The sequence below is a fragment of the Phaethon lepturus genome, unplaced genomic scaffold (assembly GCF_000687285.1).
Source record: "Phaethon lepturus isolate BGI_N335 unplaced genomic scaffold, ASM68728v1 scaffold55184, whole genome shotgun sequence".
Lineage (NCBI taxonomy): Eukaryota > Metazoa > Chordata > Aves > Phaethontiformes > Phaethontidae > Phaethon > Phaethon lepturus.
The window spans coordinates 17430-36788 of record NW_010535142.1 but is presented as its reverse complement, the minus strand read 5'-3'; the positions used below and the strand labels follow the sequence as shown (position 1 = coordinate 36788).

Below are 19359 nucleotides of genomic sequence, written 5' to 3'. Positions count from 1 at the left end.
AGACAGCCCTTCCTCAGCCGGTACCGTAAAGGAACCGCGGTGGCGGGCTGGGGTTGAATTTACGTGTTTCTTTTCACTTGCAAGAACTATTTTCATCTGTACTTGGAAGTACCCGTGTGGGACCTTGTGTGTGTTTGTTTTTAAAAAGAAAATAAATATGATACTTCACGGAGAAGATATTGAAAGTTTTTCATTCATCGAGTGAAGAAACGTAATTCTTAAGCCGTGTAGTTACTAATTTATATAAGTTCCGCGCCCCCTGCTAAGGCTGGGGTATTTCACCTCAATAACGCACGGTGGTGCGCGCGGGTTCGTGCCTGATGCCACTGGTGGTCTCTGAGGAACTTTGTTTTCTTCTCGTATGCGACTCTCACCTGGGGAGGGAGCTGTGTGAGGGAAGCTTTCGGCCTGTGTGGGAGTTCTGGGGTACCTTAGGCTCTAAGTTAGCGGGCACTGAAAAGCTCAAGACTGTAAAATCATCTTTGCTAGCTTGGGGCGACAGGGAGGAAGAGGAGTGGTAGTAAAACGCATTTTGTGAGACTGCCTTTTATCATTGATCGTAATTCTGCAGGTCGGGGTTTGTTTGAGTAACTGAGACGTGTTACTTGAACACAGCTTGTTCCAGTTCTTGGTTTACTGTTCTCTGTGATGCTGAATGCTTACTAATATTAAGTTTTTTAACTGTTAATTTTAAACAGAAAGCCTAAAACTAAGAGAGCAAAAAGGTTTCTTGAGAAGAGAGAACCCAAACTTAAAGAAAATACAAAAAATGCTATGCTCATAAAAGGAGGAAATGCAAACTTAACAGTGACTGAAGTGCTTAAAGACATTGTAAGTTGTTGGACAAATGTGTGGAACCTTTAATTGTACAACTTTTTGCTCTACACCAAGGGTACCTTCATTTCTCTTTTTCTAACAGTTTGCATGTTGTCTGCTGCACGATCAATTATTTTCATACTCTCTGTTCCCGAAATTTCAGCTTGACTAGTATTCCAAAGGTGTCATTACCTACCCCTAGATGGAGATCATTTTTTTCCTCTTTGCCTGAAGTTTTGAGCTTATTCTTTTTGTTATTATTTTTTCCATGGTTGTCCAGTTTATAAGATGAAGTGTTGCAAGTCCCTCTGAAAACAAAAGAATTATGTACAGAATTGGGACTGGATTACACAGCTGAAGTCATATCCCAGAATCCTGTAAACTGCTTGTGTGTGTTGAAATGGAGCTTTCAGCCTCTCTCAGAATTTAAACTTACCAATCCTGTCTTCTAGCCCCATGCCTGAAAATATAGCTGTTCCTACATTCTTTTCTCTCCTTGCTTTGTCATTTTCTTATCATCTTATGCTGATGATAATCAGGTTATTGTTCACTCCCTCTTTTACCTCACACCCCTAGAAGCAGAGAGAGATTCCATTACGTGGCTTTGATTTCAGTTTTTTCTTAGTTTCTAGAAATAAGTCCTTCTGCAATTAATTGGGAGCGAAGGTTGCTACCAACTTGAAGGGTATTATTGTGAGCAGGCCTTTTGAGGTGCCACCTTATAGACTGGTCTGCACAAATAATTACTCTATTTCATGTTACCATATAAGTTGTTAGGTTTTAGAAAAAGCAGTGCTGTGCAGTTTCAAAAGTATTAGAGGTAATGTGTTTAACTTTGTCTTTTGCAGTATGCTGTGAAGAAGCCTTTTGCTGTACTGTATAAAAAGTAAGTGGTCTGTCTTTGACATCTTTGGGTCTACTGACAAGGCAGCTTTTGGTAATTTCAAAGCACGAATGGAGATGCTGGCTAGAGCGTGGGGGCTTGACCAACGGGAAGGGTTACGGAAGGTGACTGAGATGCATCACAAGTTTCAGTAGACTTGGAAACAAGCTACGCGTGATCAGTGTTGGTGCTGAGCCCAGTTCTGTGCCAAGTGTTCAGAGCAGGATTCAGCAAACTGGAACAGTTGGCTGCTCTGAACTGCTCTGTGCAAACAGCTAGTGAGGTTCTGTGTCAGGTGGGTAGGGTGGAGTTCTTGTATCTGAATTCTTATAAACTTGAGTTACAGGTCATAACAATAAATAAGTCTTGCTCTAAATGGGAACCCAATATCTGTATGGAGGTAGTGCAGAGACATTAATTGTAATAGCTAAATTTAATGTTGGATGAACAGGCAAAGGCAGTTGTTTATGAAGTGTCATGGGTGGTGGTGGTCTGGAATTCAGGCCCCAGGAGACAGGAAACGTGGAGGGAAGTACTTAAAATGGTAATGGTGGTGCTAAGGCACTCCTGTCAGTATTAATATGGCTTATGGTTTGAACTAAACTGAACCTCTACTGCCTGAGTTTCCAGTAGAATGCAGAATTTTCATGTTATTAGAGAACTAATTAAAGTGCTTGTCTGGGCCTGTTCTTTTTTTTTTTTTTTAATCTTCCACTCCCCCCCAGGAAAAATATTACCAGGCCTTTTGAGGACCAAACATCATTGGTAAGTATAAACCACGTCTTCTCTTAGGATATTTTGCAGCCTTAAAATCATGAGGAACTTTATTGGAGGATAATTTTCTCTTACTCTGTGAAGAACTAGAAGTTTACAGGGAGTTTGGATAAGTTGAAGGTAGGGCTATGTCTAGATTTGTGGTGTCAGTAGGTATATTTTTCCTCTGGCTGCAAAAATTGTCATGTTGTGAGGACTCATCTTTACCATAAGTTCATGTTGCTGTAAACTGACAGGCAAATTCGGGAGTCCTTAACACTGTTATAAGTAACAGTGCTTGATGTGAAAGGAAGAATAAAGCATTTTATTTTGGTTTTCTAAAACTCAGTCCTCTAAAGTGACATAGCCTATGAACAACTTGGTTTTAATGTCGTGAATTCATAGGTTCAAGTGGTGGGGTCATAGCTTTCTGTGACTTCCTGTTGTTTGAATAGGGGAAGAAAAGCCCAGCAAAGTACCACATGCAAACACATGCGTCAGCTGTGCAAGTGTGAGACGGTCACCAAGAGTTCTGTTCCAACAATCAGTCAAGAACTGTCAGGAAAATGTGCAATTTCAGTTAAATACCTGTATTTGGCCTGCAAAGAGGTTGCAAAAGTGGCTCTTCAGAGGCTCGGAGGGTATTTTGGAAGGGTGTGTGTGTTTGGAAATGTATTTGATGATACACCCCTGTCTGCATTTGGTGTTGATTCAGTGCTTTAAGGTCCAGATAATTCATGATCAGGAAGGCAAAAAATAGAGGGGCTAATCCTAAAATTGAATCTCACATGTTTGCACTTCAATTGAAGCATTACTTTAACTGCTGAAATATGTCTGTCATAAAAGTTGTATTTGTATTTCCTTCAACAAAATGAGAAAAAGGAGACTGTGATGTACAGCTGTGGTTTTACAATAAAGACAAAAAGTAATTATCCCAAAATAAGTTGTTTTGTTCCCAGTGATCATGATGTGGTAATGTTTGCTCTGTGCCACTGCTGGCTTCCCAATGTGTGCGGCAGTTGTTGAAATAACTCACTTGAAAATACGTGCTGAAGCTGGGAATTTGCCGGTGCTGTATTAAGTAAAACTCTGTGTGAAGAAAAAAACCCATCTATACACACCGGGCACAAAAGCACTTTCTTGTCTGAAAGGGATTGTGAAAATAAAGGGGAAACATATCTAAGGAATTTTCTGTAAATAAAAAGGGACAGCAGGGGGGAGAGCGCTAAAAAAATTAAGGCAGCCAGTAGTGAGTACTAGAGTCGTCGCTGAAGTTGTATTGAACAGTTGAGTTAAAGCATTTTTAATGTGTTAGGACCAAAAAATCATTGTGATTGCAGCGTAGATACACCAACACAGAAAGTTACTTTATCTGCATTAATACTGATGCTGAGGTGGTGTAGTATGTGCTTCTGTTCAGTTCTTGGCATGAAGCACAGTAATGCAGCAATCTCTAAAATACCGTGAGTGGCATGGAAAACTTACTGTAGGCAGCAAGAAAAGGTTTGCAACATTATTTGCTGAAACGAAACCTTTTACAATCCCATTGCTGGATGGCTTGTTTTCACAGTCGTATAGGAACTAGCTGATCATCAGCTGACCACTGGCTTAAACCTCTGCTAATTTCTGGGAAAACACAGCAGTTAAAATCATTCTGATGTTTTAAAATTCCCGTTCGGAACGTTAGATATTTGAATTCTAATCCTCAACCTCAAAACAATGGGGTTGGGCTGTTGAAAGGTATGGAAAGTCAAATCAAGTTAGGTAGTGGGTTTTTTTTAACTTGGTTACAGGCATTTTTTTTAAAAGGGCAATTTTGCAATGTATGTGATGTTGCAGTATATGCAGGACACATTTGATGCATCTGAGTTTGTTGCATCTTTTAAATAAAATATTATACAGCTGTTAGAATTTACATATATCGACACACAGTGCTTAACAGAGCTGTATGAGCAAGTGTTTTAAGGGGAGTCCCCTCTGGTCTGTTCTTGATCTGTCTACAGTCAGTATTTTTTAGGGACTTGGTGACAGAGCTCAGTGCTGAGCTGTGCGATTTGTACGTGCAATTAATGCAGCCTAGGATTGCTCCTGGGGACGTGTCTCTCCTGACCTCCCAGAAGGGCAGAGCTGCAGTGTCCTCTCTGAGCTGCTGCTGTTGCAGGGTTGGGAGGAGGTGCAGTGGCTTTTTCTGCTTCACAACTGCTAAGTGCGGGTATAGAAACTCTGGTACTTCTGGGAAGTACTGGATAAATAGCGAGTGCGTATGTCTAGGAACCACGGTTGATACACAGAACCAGGGGTGCCTTGAGAAGCAGCAGTGCATGAAAAGGCTTTGAGAGTTGGACATCCTCTGGAAGAATTGCTGTAATGTTGGCTCTGGACATGATACCATAATAAGTTCTCTGTCTACTCCAGCTGGAGAAAAGATCTGCATTATGGTAGTCACCACTGGCTTGGTTCTAAGTAGTGTCTTAGTCTTAACTAATAAATTGACATGAAGTTGCTCTGTAGTAGGACGCTTGTGTCCAAGTGTGAGAACGTTAGATATTTGCAGCTGTTCCTAGGCTTGCTGTTGAGGGAATTAACTGGTTGTTCGGAAGCTGTTAGGCAAAGCTAATATGCTGCATAAAGCTTAGCTGGGTAACTAAAATGAGGCATTACAACTGCAGCCAACTTGCAAATACTTACCTTCACCCACTTCTCCTTGCCTGAAGAGTATCTCACATAAAAGCAAATACTGAGGAATTATGAAAAAGGGCATTACAGATAAAATGGCAAGAAGAAATTGCCTGGTTTGATATTTAAGACTGCAGTGGGAAATAAAAAAAGAAATTAATTGTTATTTGAACCTTGAATCCAGCTGTCAATTTTAGCTTATGTGGACCTGGACATGCTCAAAACTCTTTTGGTAAGTACAGTTGGTCATCTTATTAAGCAGCTCCTAAACAGACGTGTTTGTGACATATACTGTTCCCCAATATTTTAAACACTACGAACAGGACCTTACGAGTTTTGTTCTTTTCTTCAATTGTAGGAATTTTTTTCCAAGAAATCAGATTGTTCTCTGTTTCTGTTTGGCTCTCATAACAAGAAGCGACCTAACAACCTGATAATAGGTAACACTGGTTTTTTATTTGCATGAAAGGTCTAGATTTCAATGGATATTTAAGTAGGTGGACTTTCTTTTTTTACTTTCACAGGTCGCATGTTTGACTATCATGTCCTAGACATGATTGAGCTAGGCATTGAGAAGTTTGTATCCCTAAAAGATGTCAAGGTAAGTAATTGCTAATTCAGTATTTCAGTGACATCTACTGGTGGATTTTTTTGGTGCATTGGCTTTCTGTGTGCTTTGAAGTAAGGACAGGACTTTTTTTTTTTTTTTTTAAAGTGTTTCATGCAGTATATAAGGATTGCTAATTTGTGTACACCAGAATGTTATTTTTATGCTCTGCTTTTTATTTTATTTTGGCTGTTTTGAGCAAGTTGGCAAATTTCTTTGCAAATTCTTTTTTTAGACTTGGTTTATTCCTGATATTTTCCTTTTCCTGAGTCAGGTTCTGCTTGTGGTATGTTCCTGTATAAACAGGCGTAGGCTTTGAAAACGGAAATCCCTCTTCTCAAATTATAACCAGAGGGTCACTCTGCTGACTGAGATGATTCTGAAACATTCTTTAGCTTTCAGTAGCACATAAATGCCAGTTTTCAGAGAACTACTGAAATACTTGATTTAGACATGGAGCTAACATCTTTATTATTTAAACCCAGAGAAAATTCACCTTTTATGACTATGTTAGGCTCATTTTGGCAAGACTAAAACATGTTTGATATGTGTATACTTTTGTATCAAGCAGTTCATACTGCAAAAATAAGGAATTTTTATGGTCCTTATTTTTATTGCAGTGTATAACTTGGCAGGATAGTCTACAGGGATATTAAAGAAATTATAATATATAAAGATGAATCTTCTTCTTGTAGTCAGATTGTAGTGTGTATCTTCATAACACTGTTTATAGCAGGGAAGTTACAGTTAAGTAAATGTATTTGTTGGCCAGAATTAAAATTAAATGACAGACTAAACAATTCTTTTAGCCTTTTCCATGTATGCTCCAGTGTCAGAAGTACAATAGGCTTGTTTGCCTCTAATTTTAGTATTCTTGTTAGTAGTCACAAACTCACTCGTTTTTACCAGAAGGTATTATGTTATACATGTTATAGTAAAGAATGTTTCTTTTTTTAATCCAGCAGAAAGAATAATACATTTCACCCTATTAAAAAAAGTCCTTCTATACGCATACGGTGGTGTTTAATGAAAAAAAAGTGTCTATTCTGTCCATATTGATCACAGGTCACAGCAATTTTTCGTTCAGTGTTGAATGGCTAACCACCTATTAAGTCAATAATATGTTCCCTAACACGGTCTGAATTTTTGTTTTAAAATTCTTATTCCCCAGAACAGTAAATGTCCTGAAGGAACAAAACCTATGTTGATATTTGCTGGTGACATGTTTGATGTAAACGAAGAGTACAGAAGACTGAAGAGCCTTCTTATTGGTCAGTATTTTGATTATATGAGCCAGGACGATTGCATAAATCTGGAGTAATATGATCTGTTGGGAAATGCTGGTTTGTCAATAAATGTTTGCTTATGTTCAGCACAGAAAGAAAACAAGAACAGGCGCTTGTGAATTTCCTGTCACATGAAATTAAAGTTAATTAATCATCATAACTGTTAGAGGGTGGAAAAAAAAAAAGATTAGCCTAAAAGACTGAACTTGAAACTTTGTGGTTTTGGTTATTTTGATTGTGGGAAAATTCTGGCATTTTTTCAAAAAGTCTTTACCTTGTGACTGTACCAGTTCATCATTTTTCTAACGAAATAACATTTTTGAAGTACCTAATTTGAAATGAGTGGATTAAGTTCAGAAAGTGTGTGTTTTTTGTTTTTTTTTTGCTTACAGAAAAGTGAAATCAGTATAATTTAGCTTGTGTTTTTATAATGAAAGCATTTTCTGTTGGAAGTTTGACCAGTTCTAACAAAAGTGACATTGATTAGAGTATTTGGAAAGAACATGTGCAGTAAAAACCAGCTGGAGATAATAGCTGCGTCAACTTCAAGGCAGGCTTGGAACTTAGTAAACAACGTGGCGTAAAGTTTTTTACTATCTCAAGGTTGGAGGCTCTGGAAGATAAAGCACATTGCAGGGTTTTTTTCAGGGGAACTACACAAAATTATTATACTTTTCTTAGGGTAGCTTTTTGGGACATAGAAGTCATATGGTACCATGTCTCTTAACGCTTACAAAAATGCATCTTGCTTGGTAGAATTAGATCTCTAGTAAGCAGGGTTTCTTTTCTTTTTAATAGATTTTTCTAACAGTAGATTACTTAAAAAAAAAAAAAAAAAGCTCTGGTAAAATACTGAAACTGGCCGAGTAAGAACGGTCTTGTTCTTTCAGCTCCATTCCTGGGTCGTACCAATTCATAATCCTACAGCTTTGCAAGATCTCTCTTTTGTACAAAATAAATATTGGTTGGGATTTTTTTTCCTAGGCAAACAGATACATTATTGCTCTTTAGAAACAAACCTCAAAGATGAGATTATTTTTTTTTCCTTAGTCTTGTAATTGCTTAAAGCGAGATGTCTCATCTGGAATGAGACTGAAAAGAGGGCAGGAGAGGAGAAAATTTGCATCCTCTCAATACAGCTGACTGGTGCTTGGGGATAGATGAAAGGCTAGTAACTGTGCTTATAAACCTTTGAAGGTGTATGAATATTGAGTACAAAGCTAAGTGAGTTTTAATACTGCATGTTTGTGTCACTGTAAACGAATATTTACACTGCAGGAAGCAGATGTATTGTTTTCTGAAGTGAATCTTGTTCAGGCATCTGCACAATGTTGGTGATTGGCATCCAGATGTGCTCATGAGCCCCACGATCAAACATCTTCATACCTTAAATGGAAGATATGCATTGTTAGATAGTTGCCAAATAACTAACTAGTCTTTCCTGTCCTGTTTCTTTGATGTTCATCTGTCCTTTGTCCTCTCCTATTTATTTGCCTTTAATGACTTCATAGTCAAATGCACTCAAATTGACAGCCGTTCTTCTTGAATGTACTCCAAGTACTTCAGGTCTTAATGTTCTGCTGACTTCTGTGAAATACCTAGATGCAAAACAATAGACAAAGGAAAAGGTTAAGGGATGTAAAGGCTTGAAGGTATCCCTAACCAATTAAAATAATTTGTGTACTAATTTGACCTGCTTCAAAATAGGGAAGAACTGATTCTTTCTGTTCCTGCGAAAGATAGTGCTTTTAAGCTGCCACTCTATTGCTAAGAAAGATAGAAAAATGTCTTTGTAACAACAGCAGCAAATATTTTGTTACCGTAGCAGTATTGTTGGGATCCCAGAGGGAGTATTAGATAGCTTACAGCTTCTTGTTGCCAAAGCAATGTGATGCTGGTGAACAACCAAGCTTTCATTGGCTTTTGTGGTATCAAAAGGGTTTCTGCGTGTTTGGAATATCATCTTACAGCAGTTTCTTTGTAAAATTAAAGGCAAGGGTGAATTATTGTCTTCATGGTAACCAAACGCTGTAGTCTGCTTAAATTGTGAAGTGCAAGAAGTTATTTAGGAGAAAAAAAATGGCAGCTGCATTTTTCTTTAGAGATGTGGAAGACAAAGACATCCCATTCTTTCTCTTTTGGTTTTCATTGCGTACTGATGTAGTAGTGTAGGAATTCATTTACGATGCAAGTCCTTGGCATGCAGTTCATGAAATTCTAATAATTTTTTATGCTTGTACTTATAAAATGCTTCCTCTCTTACAACACTGCCTGCTTGCTAGTTCTGTTATTGCACACCCATTTCATCCTGAAAATGGCTAGGCGCTGTGTGACTTGCTTATACACCTTCTAAAATGTTTATTTCCAGGAGACCTCTACAATTTTAGATTGACCATCAGCTTATTCTTCATACAGCCTTCCTCACACAGTCTTCTTTGTCTCAAAGATTTGTGGGTTCCTTCTGGCCAAGAAAGGGAATGGCTGGGACATGTGTGGGACAGAGTTTGAACTCTGCTTATGCCAACTATAGCCACATAGGTTACAGTGTTACCAGCTTTTGGATACAAATTGATACAAAAAGAAGCGTATAGATCCATGTTCCAAAATAATTTAGGAATTTAATCTGGAAATGGAAAGGTCCTGTGAAGCTCCCTGCAGGAAAAAGTAAATTAGAAGTTCTGGAAACGTGTTGAGGACAAGGGAGAGAAAAAGCTAGAAATAGAAAGAAAGGAGAAAGCAGGTCTCTAGTCCAACCAAAGCAAGAGTTGTAAATTAAGAGTGCATACGAAAACCTTCAACTCTGGGTTTATTGAAGCATGAGGTTTCTGCAGCTGTGCAGCATTGCCAGGAAACAGAAATTCCTGACCACCTGCATTTGTTGGAAGAGATCATCCTGTGGCTAAGAAGATGTATGTTGGCACAGGAAAATACGAAAAGGAGATGTTGCCAATAAAACCACTGCAAATATAAGCCTGTGCTCCCACAGAGAACTAGTTGAAGGGAAAACATATGCCAGAAGCGAACCAAATATTTTATTTGCAACTTTTCCTCTAACTACAAGCTCAACCCACAAGAGGAGGAGAGTGAGTATTTAATTGACCAAGGAAATTTCCTGGCTAGACTCCACCTGATAGCTGCCAGCAAGACTTTGTTTTGGATGTCACTCCAGTGCTGAAACGCTTGAAAAAGGTAGCAGAGGAAAGACTACTAGCTGAGGGAGCTGAAAATGGGGCAGAACGGAAGAGACTGATGTGTTTTGCATCTGTTAGCAGTTCTGTGTTTCAGCATTGCCCTATCATGTTTGTTAGCACACCTTGTTCCCTCAGTCAAGGTCATGTTCTTTCTCCACCCTCTGCATATGTTGGACAGATTGCTGTGCTTATGGCAAGCTCTCTGCACAGTATTTTTTTTCATAGCCTGATATAAGAACCTCGCTAGAGATATCTCATTTTGTATTTAACTTGTATTTCAGTGTTCTCTTTGCAAACTAAGCAAGTATTTCAAGTGTCTTATTTTTATAGGTATGTATTGCTTATAAAGTAGAGAAAACATAACTGGTAATGACGAATACTGCTTAACCTAAAGAACAGAAGTGCTTTGTTGTGGGGGGGTATGAAAGAAATGACATACCTAAACTTTTTCCCCAAGTCAGTGAGAGAGAATGTTGGTAAGAGTAGACAAGATACAGTTTCGATCTGTTTTGTACTGGCTTTGATCATTCTTTGTATTCATCTGAATCTGGCTCTGATTAAGAATCTTAAGTACCAGTTTGTTGAATGATATCTGAGCTAATGGCTTCTCTGTATTGATGTACATTTAGCTGAGCATGAACTGGCCTAAACACAAAATAAGATACATCTTGTTTTTCTGACTTTAGAGCCAAGTATTGAGAAGAACAGGCAATGCAATTACCCCAACTAGCTTAATAAAACTAAGTTACTGCTCTGAAAGTATATTTGCTCTTCTCCATGCGCTTACTTTTTTGTGTAGCATGTATATTGTTACCACATTATCTCTGGGAAGTTACTGTGTTCCTGTCAGGATTTCTACACTCATTTCGTTTCACCAGTGCAGGAGCTAACACATGTAATACCAAATTTCTCTCCCTTGTTTTGGCAGGGCTGCAGGAGTGGCTATTGTGTGAGATTTGCCGTTAAACATACAGATTCAGCTTTTCTGGAGTATAGCCTTGCTTAATTAGATGCAATACAAATATCTATATAGGCAAGGAGTTCACATCAGTGATGTGATGTGGGTCCGTTATGAGATAAATCAGTTTGTTATGGTTATCTGTTGGTTTGATTGTTTGTTGGTTTTTTTCAGCCAAGAAGCCTGACATTCATTCTCTTCAAATACTGTTTCAGATTTCTTCAGAGGTCCTAGTGTGCCCAGTGTTCGTCTGGCTGGTTTAGAGTATGTTCTGCATTTCACAGCTGTAGACGGGAAAATTTACATGCGAAGCTATAAGTGAGTATGTGTTTTATCTATTTGTTTGCTTTTTTGGTACACTTGTCAACTTTTCCCCAAATTTAGCCTGTAGTTGTGTAATTGAACTGGCTTGAGCAATAGTTTGCTGCGCTTAAAAGCATGTAATGTGTAGATGTATTCCAGCATAACACAGAGTAACTTGTACAGCAGAAGAAAAACACATAAGCTCTAAACCTGCTCTTCCTTCCTTGTTGAGCTCCTTCTAGCTAGGAGGATTGCTCTTTCATGTGGTTGGATTAGTAAGGTGGTGTGAATTAACTTGGTGAATTCCAAGTACTGTCTGAGGCTTCACAGACTTAGCCTGTTCTCAGGCTGATTTCTAGAATGCTCCTCACTTGGGTGTTCGTCAGAGAATGACAGGTGGTAGGCTGCAGCCAGTGATATGCTAGGAAAAATAGGAAAAGGCAGGACAAGCTTGCGGCGTTGGTGTTCACCCTCACAGTTCATGGCCTCATCTTAGCAGGTTGTGAGCATTTGTAGCTTGCGTTCCACGCAATTCTGATTTATCTTATAACAAAATCGCTTCTATCAGTCTCATTCTTCAAAACAAATAAAAAAACCTCTTTTTCGGTTAGGGCTCAGATTATTTTGCTGTAAACAATAGTAAATGTTTTTCATGTCTGTTAATACCCAGGGCAGTATTTTGAATTTGAGGAGTGATATGGCTTTCAGGGTACTTGGACTGAGTTTTAACAGTAATACTGATAATACTAGTCTCATGGGTTTTTTTTAAAAAAGAAAAAGTTGCCTTAGCCAGGTTATATTTTGGGTGTGTTCAAATTGTGATGGAACAGTTTTAATATACTGTAAATTGTAGTTGACAGGCATCTTTCTCAATAATAGAAGCAGCAATTGTTTTTAAAAGTCTTCTGAACGACAGGATTGAACTTGCCCTTTAGGAAGACAGAAGAACCTCTATCACAGAGGACAATGTTAATTTTGCTTGTTTTTCCTTTCCAGGGTGCTTCTGAAGAAATCTGGCTGTAAAATACCACGAATTGAACTGGAAGAGATGGGACCTTCATTAGATCTGGTTATGAGGAGGACACATTTAGCTTCAGATGACCTTTATAAGCTGTCTTTAAAACAACCAAAAGCCCTGAAGGTACATAACTTGGAAAGTATATTACTCCCAGATCTATATGTGAAGAAGAGCAAAAGCTGAAGTATTAATTATTGTATGTTCAACCAAAGCTTACTTTTTTTTTATAGGCCAGCTGGTATTTCTGGGGCCACAGCACTTTTGTGGTGCTCAGCTGAGCTGATATACAGACTTTTCTCTGGTAGCATATAAGAACTGAACAAAGCTTAATCTCTAAGCTCCGAGCGATGTGTGCAGCTTTGCTTTGAGCCACTTGGTTTGGTAGTTTAATTACTGGTGAATGTGGTGACGGTAAGGCCAGATACCTGGCTTCTCACCAGAGCACCTGGCACTCTCTACTCAGAAATACTAATGCTGTTCTTCCCTTACAGCCTAAGAAGAAAAAGAATATCTCCCATGATGTGTTTGGTACAACTTATGGTCGAATCCACATGCAGAAGCAAGATCTTAGTAAACTGCAGACACGAAAAATGAAAGGGTTAAAAAAGAGGCCAGCAGAGAAGTCCGCTGAAGATGGTGGGGCTAGTCCCAAAAAGTCAAAATCAGCTTGATAGTCTGGAACAGCTTTGAAAACTCTCTGTACCTTCAACTTTAATATATTATATATTGTAATATAAATGTGTCAAACATAAAAGATTCAGGTGCTGTTAGCTTTAGTTTTATAAAAAAATCTTTCTAATGATGTGTCGTTTTAAAGAGAACATGGGGGTATTGAGTTTTAACACAGAATTTGGTTATTTAAAATAAAAAAATGTGATAGGACTTGCTTAATTTTCCAAAGCTGAGTATTTATTCTCTTGGTGTTAGCAAACATATGCTAGTCAAGCAGGTGACTCATTTCCCTAACAGCTTTGTGGCTATTGTGTTGGGAACCCTTGATCAGTCAAGTCACCTTACAAATTCTGTGCAGGACCAGAGTAGGGTATATGTGTAATATACACAACACAACTTCTCTGTTCGCTTGTTGTTTATGTATGTCCGTTTTTGCACAACTGTGATACTCAATAAACTATAAACTGTAAAGTGTGAACTCCCAATAAGTGCCTGATGCCAGACTATGTTTTTAACTATTGCACCAAGCCCTACTTTACACTTGCAGAATCAGGAGTGATTAAGGTGTTTTTACTGTGTTCATCACCATGGTAGTAAAGTACCTGATGTTTGCTTTAGGCGTAAATGAAACCTTTACAGTTTGAATTTCAATCTTTGATGCTTGATTTGTGCCCAGAATGGAGGTGTGTGAAGCAACCGTGAAAGGTATAAGTCTTTTCTTCTTACTCTGCTTTTTTCCTGAGTTTGTGCTCATGAGTTAGTGCAGACTGAGTTAAAGGTTTGGGTAAAGGGGATGAAAGTTTAAATGCTTAGTGAGACTTTGGTGGTGTGTTTTGGAACATATTGAAAAACCTTGCTTTTTTTCTTCTGCTTGTCTCTTTGGAAGTTACTACTCTGCCTTTTAGCATAATTATGATAAAAGTGTACACACTTTATCATCAGCACAGCAAGCTTGCTCGTCCTAGTCACGTTTTTAATACTTTTTCTTTTCTTATTTTCTCAGTGTAATCAGCTGAAGTGTCACATTAGAAATAGATGGTTTGTTACTTTTACCTGTCTTCTGCATCCTGGATGGAAGCAGTTGGGCAGCTTTGCTCTTCTTATGTGAGAGCTGAGCTGTAACTGCGGCTGTGCAAATACCACATGTGATGTTCTTGCTGTGCTCATTTGATAAAACTTGTAGTGTGAAAAAGAAAAGGCTTTAAAAGTTTGGGATCTTTTTGAGGGCACAAACATATTTATCTTCAATGTATTACCTAATTTCTTTTGTATCATTACACAAAATAAATTGCATGGCTCTTTCTAAATCCTTTTCTCCGATCTATAACCATGTGTTTGAGAAATTGATAATTCCATAAGCTACTTCAGATTTGTATCTGAAGATATCTTTCTGAAATACAAATCACTATGCTTTTGACAGAAAGCCGTATTTGGTAATAGCTTGTAGAAGAATTGTACTAATGGGTATGCTGTCTTTTACAAGCTTGTAGTTGAACATACAGTCCTAAAGGACTGTAAGTCATGTTTTCCTAAATTGGAAGCTAACTTTGGTGCTTACTTTGGTGTTTAAAAACTGAATTTCATAGAGGTAATGTAGACCACCTAACATCCTGTTACATCTTAATGTGAAAAGCAAGACAGGTACTCAGTAGCAGTCAGAAGCTGTTGCATCCTGGCATTGGTTTTGTTTAATGCTGCTGTGGGTTTGCTCCTTGTATGAGGAGGAAGCTTGTACAGGTGAGGGCTGCTCCACCTGCTGAGGACTGAGTCTTTGGCTCCTGGAGGTTAGTGCAGCTTCAGAGAGATGTAAAGCCCTTGAGCACAGGAAAGTGCATTTACTCGCCCTTTGAAGGGTCTTTTGTCTATGCAGACTAGAAATAGCACCTGAAGTGCCTGATGTCCCACCCCTCTGGCTGTTTGTGTGAACACCCTTTTATTCTTACTGTTTGTACTTGTGAAATGCGGCCACATGGTGGACAAAATGCCTTGGATATGTGAGGCAAGGAGAAATTCACTGGTATATAGTATAAGGATATTTAGACTATGCTTCTTCATACCTAATCATTTTAAAGTTGTGGTGTTAGCAACGATTACAATTTGCTCCATTTCTAATAAATACTTCACACTACTCAAAGCGGTGCCATTTTGGTGCAAACTCTGAGTGAGAAGGGGAAATGCTGTCTTGTTTTGTTCTCATGGCAGAAAGGACCCGCTCCGATCTCTGTATGATGAGATGGGATGAAACCAAATCAGCCACTGAGTTCACCCCATTTTTTTCAGAGAAGTTTCAGCCTTGCTGTGAAGCAATGATCAAGCCACAAGACTGGTGGCTAATGTGGTTTCAGATGTACGGGCATGTGCAACTGCACCTCTGCGTGGTAGGCAATTGCTGCATTTTGAATATCTGATTTAACTCAAGGTGAATGGAGATAGAAGGGCTAAATATAACCTTTCTAGTGCCATATTCTTATTTCTCAGTCTTTTAAAGTGTGAGGAAATTCGTCAGGTGCCGCAAGATAGCTGTGTGCCTGGGGAGCAGAACACGCCATGCTCAAAGAGCAGCTGGTGAAGGGGGCTTGCCTTGCCTCAATTGCCCCTTGCTTCCAGAGTTCACCATGCTCTGAAAAGACGTAAACATGGCCCCAGGGTCCATGTGGCACAGGCAAGGCACAACTGGCACGTTCGCCCCTTTCCTTTGGCTTTCATATTCTTACCTCCCAACGCACCGGAGAGAGTTTTATTTATGGGTTGAGCACAGTAATAAATTCAGTTTCAAGAAAATCCCTGTGGGCAGAGCATGGCTCCGGAGGCTGCACCAGTGTGCTAAAATGGAGGTGGAGTTGCAAATTCGGCAGTCAAGCCCATGCTGTCTTTAGCCTAGCTGGCAGGACGGCAAGGGCAGGATCTGTGCCTTCTGTAGACCCTCGGTTTGTATGCTGATGTTGCCCAGCTGTGCTGCTGCCATCTTCACTGCTTCTGTTACTTAGGCTACCATCACAGATGACTAATGATATGCACAGAATGTATAGTCTCCCAGCACTATAAACTCTTTTGTGCAGTGTGATTAGGAAAGGGGGAGGAGAGAGGTAGATGGTGGTGAGTGGTGTTATGTGCTAGTTCTTGGGACCCCCACATTTTGGGGAATGGGTCCTGGGCATGTATAATCGCAGCCTTAGCTCTGTGCTAGTATAACGTGACCGACGGAGCGCCAAGGGGACTGCGTGTTGTGCGTTTGAAAAGAGCATATGAACTCCTATTTCCTGGATTCTGTGGGTTTGAGTTTATCTTTACAGTTCCTTAGCAACCTTATTTGTTTTCACTCAGTGCTTTCTGGGTTTGACTCTGAGGGTTTCCTTCCCCCACTGGCTTGGTTGCAGCTGGGGAGGGTTGAAAAGAGGGTGAAGGGAGGGTGGTTAAACATCGCAGACGTACCGGGTATAGCGCTGGCTGTGGCGTCCCCCAGCTGGGGGAGGAAAGGCTGACCAGTGCTCATCCCATGTGCATGTAAGGGGGGAGTGGGTGAGGAGACCAGAGCAGAACTGTGTTAGAGACATTTTCATTATTAAAGAGAGAGAAGTGGAAAATGTTAGCTGTATATTATATATATATAAAATAGCCATACGTAATATGTGTTAACACATGTATTGTGGTGCAGATAGTTCTCCCATGTCTCCAAGTGCAATTTATCTCCTCCGTTTGCACTTTGCTAAAGTGCCTCTAGCAGTGCTAACGCATCCCAGATGCAATCCAAAGATATAGCTGGGAAATAGGTCAGTTGGACCAGAAGTCAGATTTCCTAAAGATATGCAAGGAAAAGGAGATGCAAAGAGGCAAGGATCCTGAATGTGAAGCCTGTGTGGGACTGCCTTCCTCAATGGATGAATGTTCAAAGTGAACAATATGGCTGACGCTTTACAGGAAGAATAGCTTTGTTGTCATCCATCTTTGCAGAAAACAGTGTGGAGGAGCTGGCAAAGACATTTTGGGAAGACATAGGGTTTCTGAGGGACCTACCTGAGGAGGTTGGGAATTGATTATCTTGGAGATCATGGTATGCAGGAGGGACCTAAGCGGTGTGGGGGCAAAGAAATAAAAATGGGTGTTGGGAGAGGAAAAATTTACAGGTAATCTGGGATTAAGCCCTATGCTAAATAACATGGGCATCATCTACTTGTAGCACTTGGTGACCGCAGCAGATGTATGCTGATTGGGTAAGTTCCAAGGCATCTCTCTCTTGTTCATTCTTGTTTTCTTTGACTTTCAGTCATGTTCTGTCTACTTGATTCCCTGCCCCCCATCTCCGCTTCTCTAAGATAAACACAAAGTAATTCAGGGGACGTAGAGGTAAAGTTCTGAGCAGAACTTAACAGAAAGCACGTGTGCTTAATGACATTCCCCCAAATTCTCATGATGTTCCTTCTTTCCCCCTTGATAATCTCATAATCCTTCCTGCGATGCAACAAAACACCTATAAAATCTGGATTTCTTACTCTGTTCTTGATGCCGAAGTATGCCCATATGGGCCCTTAACTGTCTTCTGGTTTGATTGCTGCAATTTTCTCTTCTTGACTTCCTTCTCTCTCACAGCCTCCAAATGCAACCGGACACAGCTGCAATGACCCATTTCCCACTGTTTGTCCAGATCATCTCTTCGTGCTGGCAAGAAGTTGAGTTTCTTGTCCTTTATTGCTCATGGTGCTTGTTACATTAATCCCTTCTTTCTGCTCTACTAGTGGTCACAATGTTGGTCTCCCTCATCTTTCTCAGTCATCTTCTGTACTTCTGACCATTATTTGCTTAATCCCCTGTTCAGCTGATCACTGTGACAAGCAAGGCACTTACTGAGAGCAAAAAAAACAAACCGAAACAAGGAATCCAGAGCCATGTTCAGTGTCAGGAGTCAAACTCCAAAGCCAGAGATCAGGAGCCAGAATCAAATGAGCAGATGGGTTGAAGACCTGTCCTGTCAACCACAGTATTAGGTGTGTTGGTCAGGCAGGGAAATCTGCAGGAAAGTTCTGACCTGGGGCCCACTTCTGGCTTCTTCTCCCTCCAGGAAGGCCCACTTCTCCAGTTGTTACCTAAGTGGGAGAATGTGAGCAAGAGCAGACATGTTGGTGCCAGTGGAAGGGATACCAGGCTTTGCTCAGCAAGCTCGGAAGGAGATCCTTGGTTGATTAGCCCCTGCCAGGGGATTATGTACATTTGCCTTGTGCGACACTGCCTGCAAAGATCTGAGTGATGCACAATAAACTGTATTTTTACATATACAGTGCTGCAACGCAAAGTAAGATGAATTTAAAATCTATCTTCTTCTCCCTCTTTCCTGACAGTAACATGTACTTAATGAAGTGCTCAGCACGCAAAGGGCTTTCACTCAGGACTGGGCCCTGTGTGATCAATTCTAAGGCTACTTTAGGTGCTGGTGTTATTTCTCCCCTTTTTAAATCTGCAAAATTAAACCGTTGATTGCTGCTGATGGCCTCTAGGCAGGAGAATTACTGACGCTGCTTTATGCTTTGGAATTATTGCTGCAACAAGCAACTATCTGCGTGAGCTATAGATAGGCACGCTGGGGCCTAACATCAGCTGTTGCCAAAAGATAGTTTAAAAGCCTTTTCCCTCCCTGCCTGTTTTTCAGATAAAGGTGTATTCTTTGTACTAAGTCAGGCTTTCTGTTTTCCTAATCCAAAAAAGTCCATGAGTAGTTGTGTCTTTTCAATTTTGATTGCAAGTTGCTAATATTTTTCTCCAGTGGAAACTGAACTCCTTGGTGCAGAAGTTGCTGTCTCCTCTGGGGGAAGGTGAAGAAGTGAATGTGGAAGTGAGGGGAAAGAAAAGATTCAGGCAAAATGTCTTCTCTCCCTCTTGGTCTGTCATGTTCTTGCATGTGACAGAAACTAGTTCCAATGCAACAAAGAAATGCAAGGTATTTAGGAGTATAAATTCACACCGAACTACTGAACATCCCTCTAAGCAAAGCTGAGCTCTCCTGGTTCTCATGAGCAAACAGCGGTTTGGCATAAGTCACTGCAAAAAGACGGGTAGTCATATCTGCTGTATCAGGAGGTATTTGGATGGTTTGCTGCAAAAAGTGCAATGCAGAACTTGCATTGCATCACAGCCATTTATATTTTTTTAATTGAAAACAGATTATTATGAAGAATTGATGAGATCCTGCGAAGTGCACATGCAG

At 39.9% G+C, this 19359-nt stretch overlaps 1 protein-coding gene across 1 annotated transcript; it reads left to right on the top strand.

Moving 5' to 3' along the window:
* Nucleotides 1–696: 696 nt before the first annotated feature.
* On the top strand, nucleotides 697–13391 carry RPF2 (ribosome production factor 2 homolog (S. cerevisiae); the record flags this gene model as incomplete). Its single annotated transcript, XM_010285701.1, has 9 exons — nucleotides 697–831; nucleotides 1665–1702; nucleotides 2425–2464; nucleotides 5487–5568; nucleotides 5653–5729; nucleotides 6907–7006; nucleotides 11386–11488; nucleotides 12470–12614; nucleotides 12983–13391. Coding segments are annotated over 9 exons (900 nt in total), but the record flags the coding sequence as incomplete, so codon positions are not given.
* Between the last annotated feature and the right edge of the window lie 5968 nt (nucleotides 13392–19359).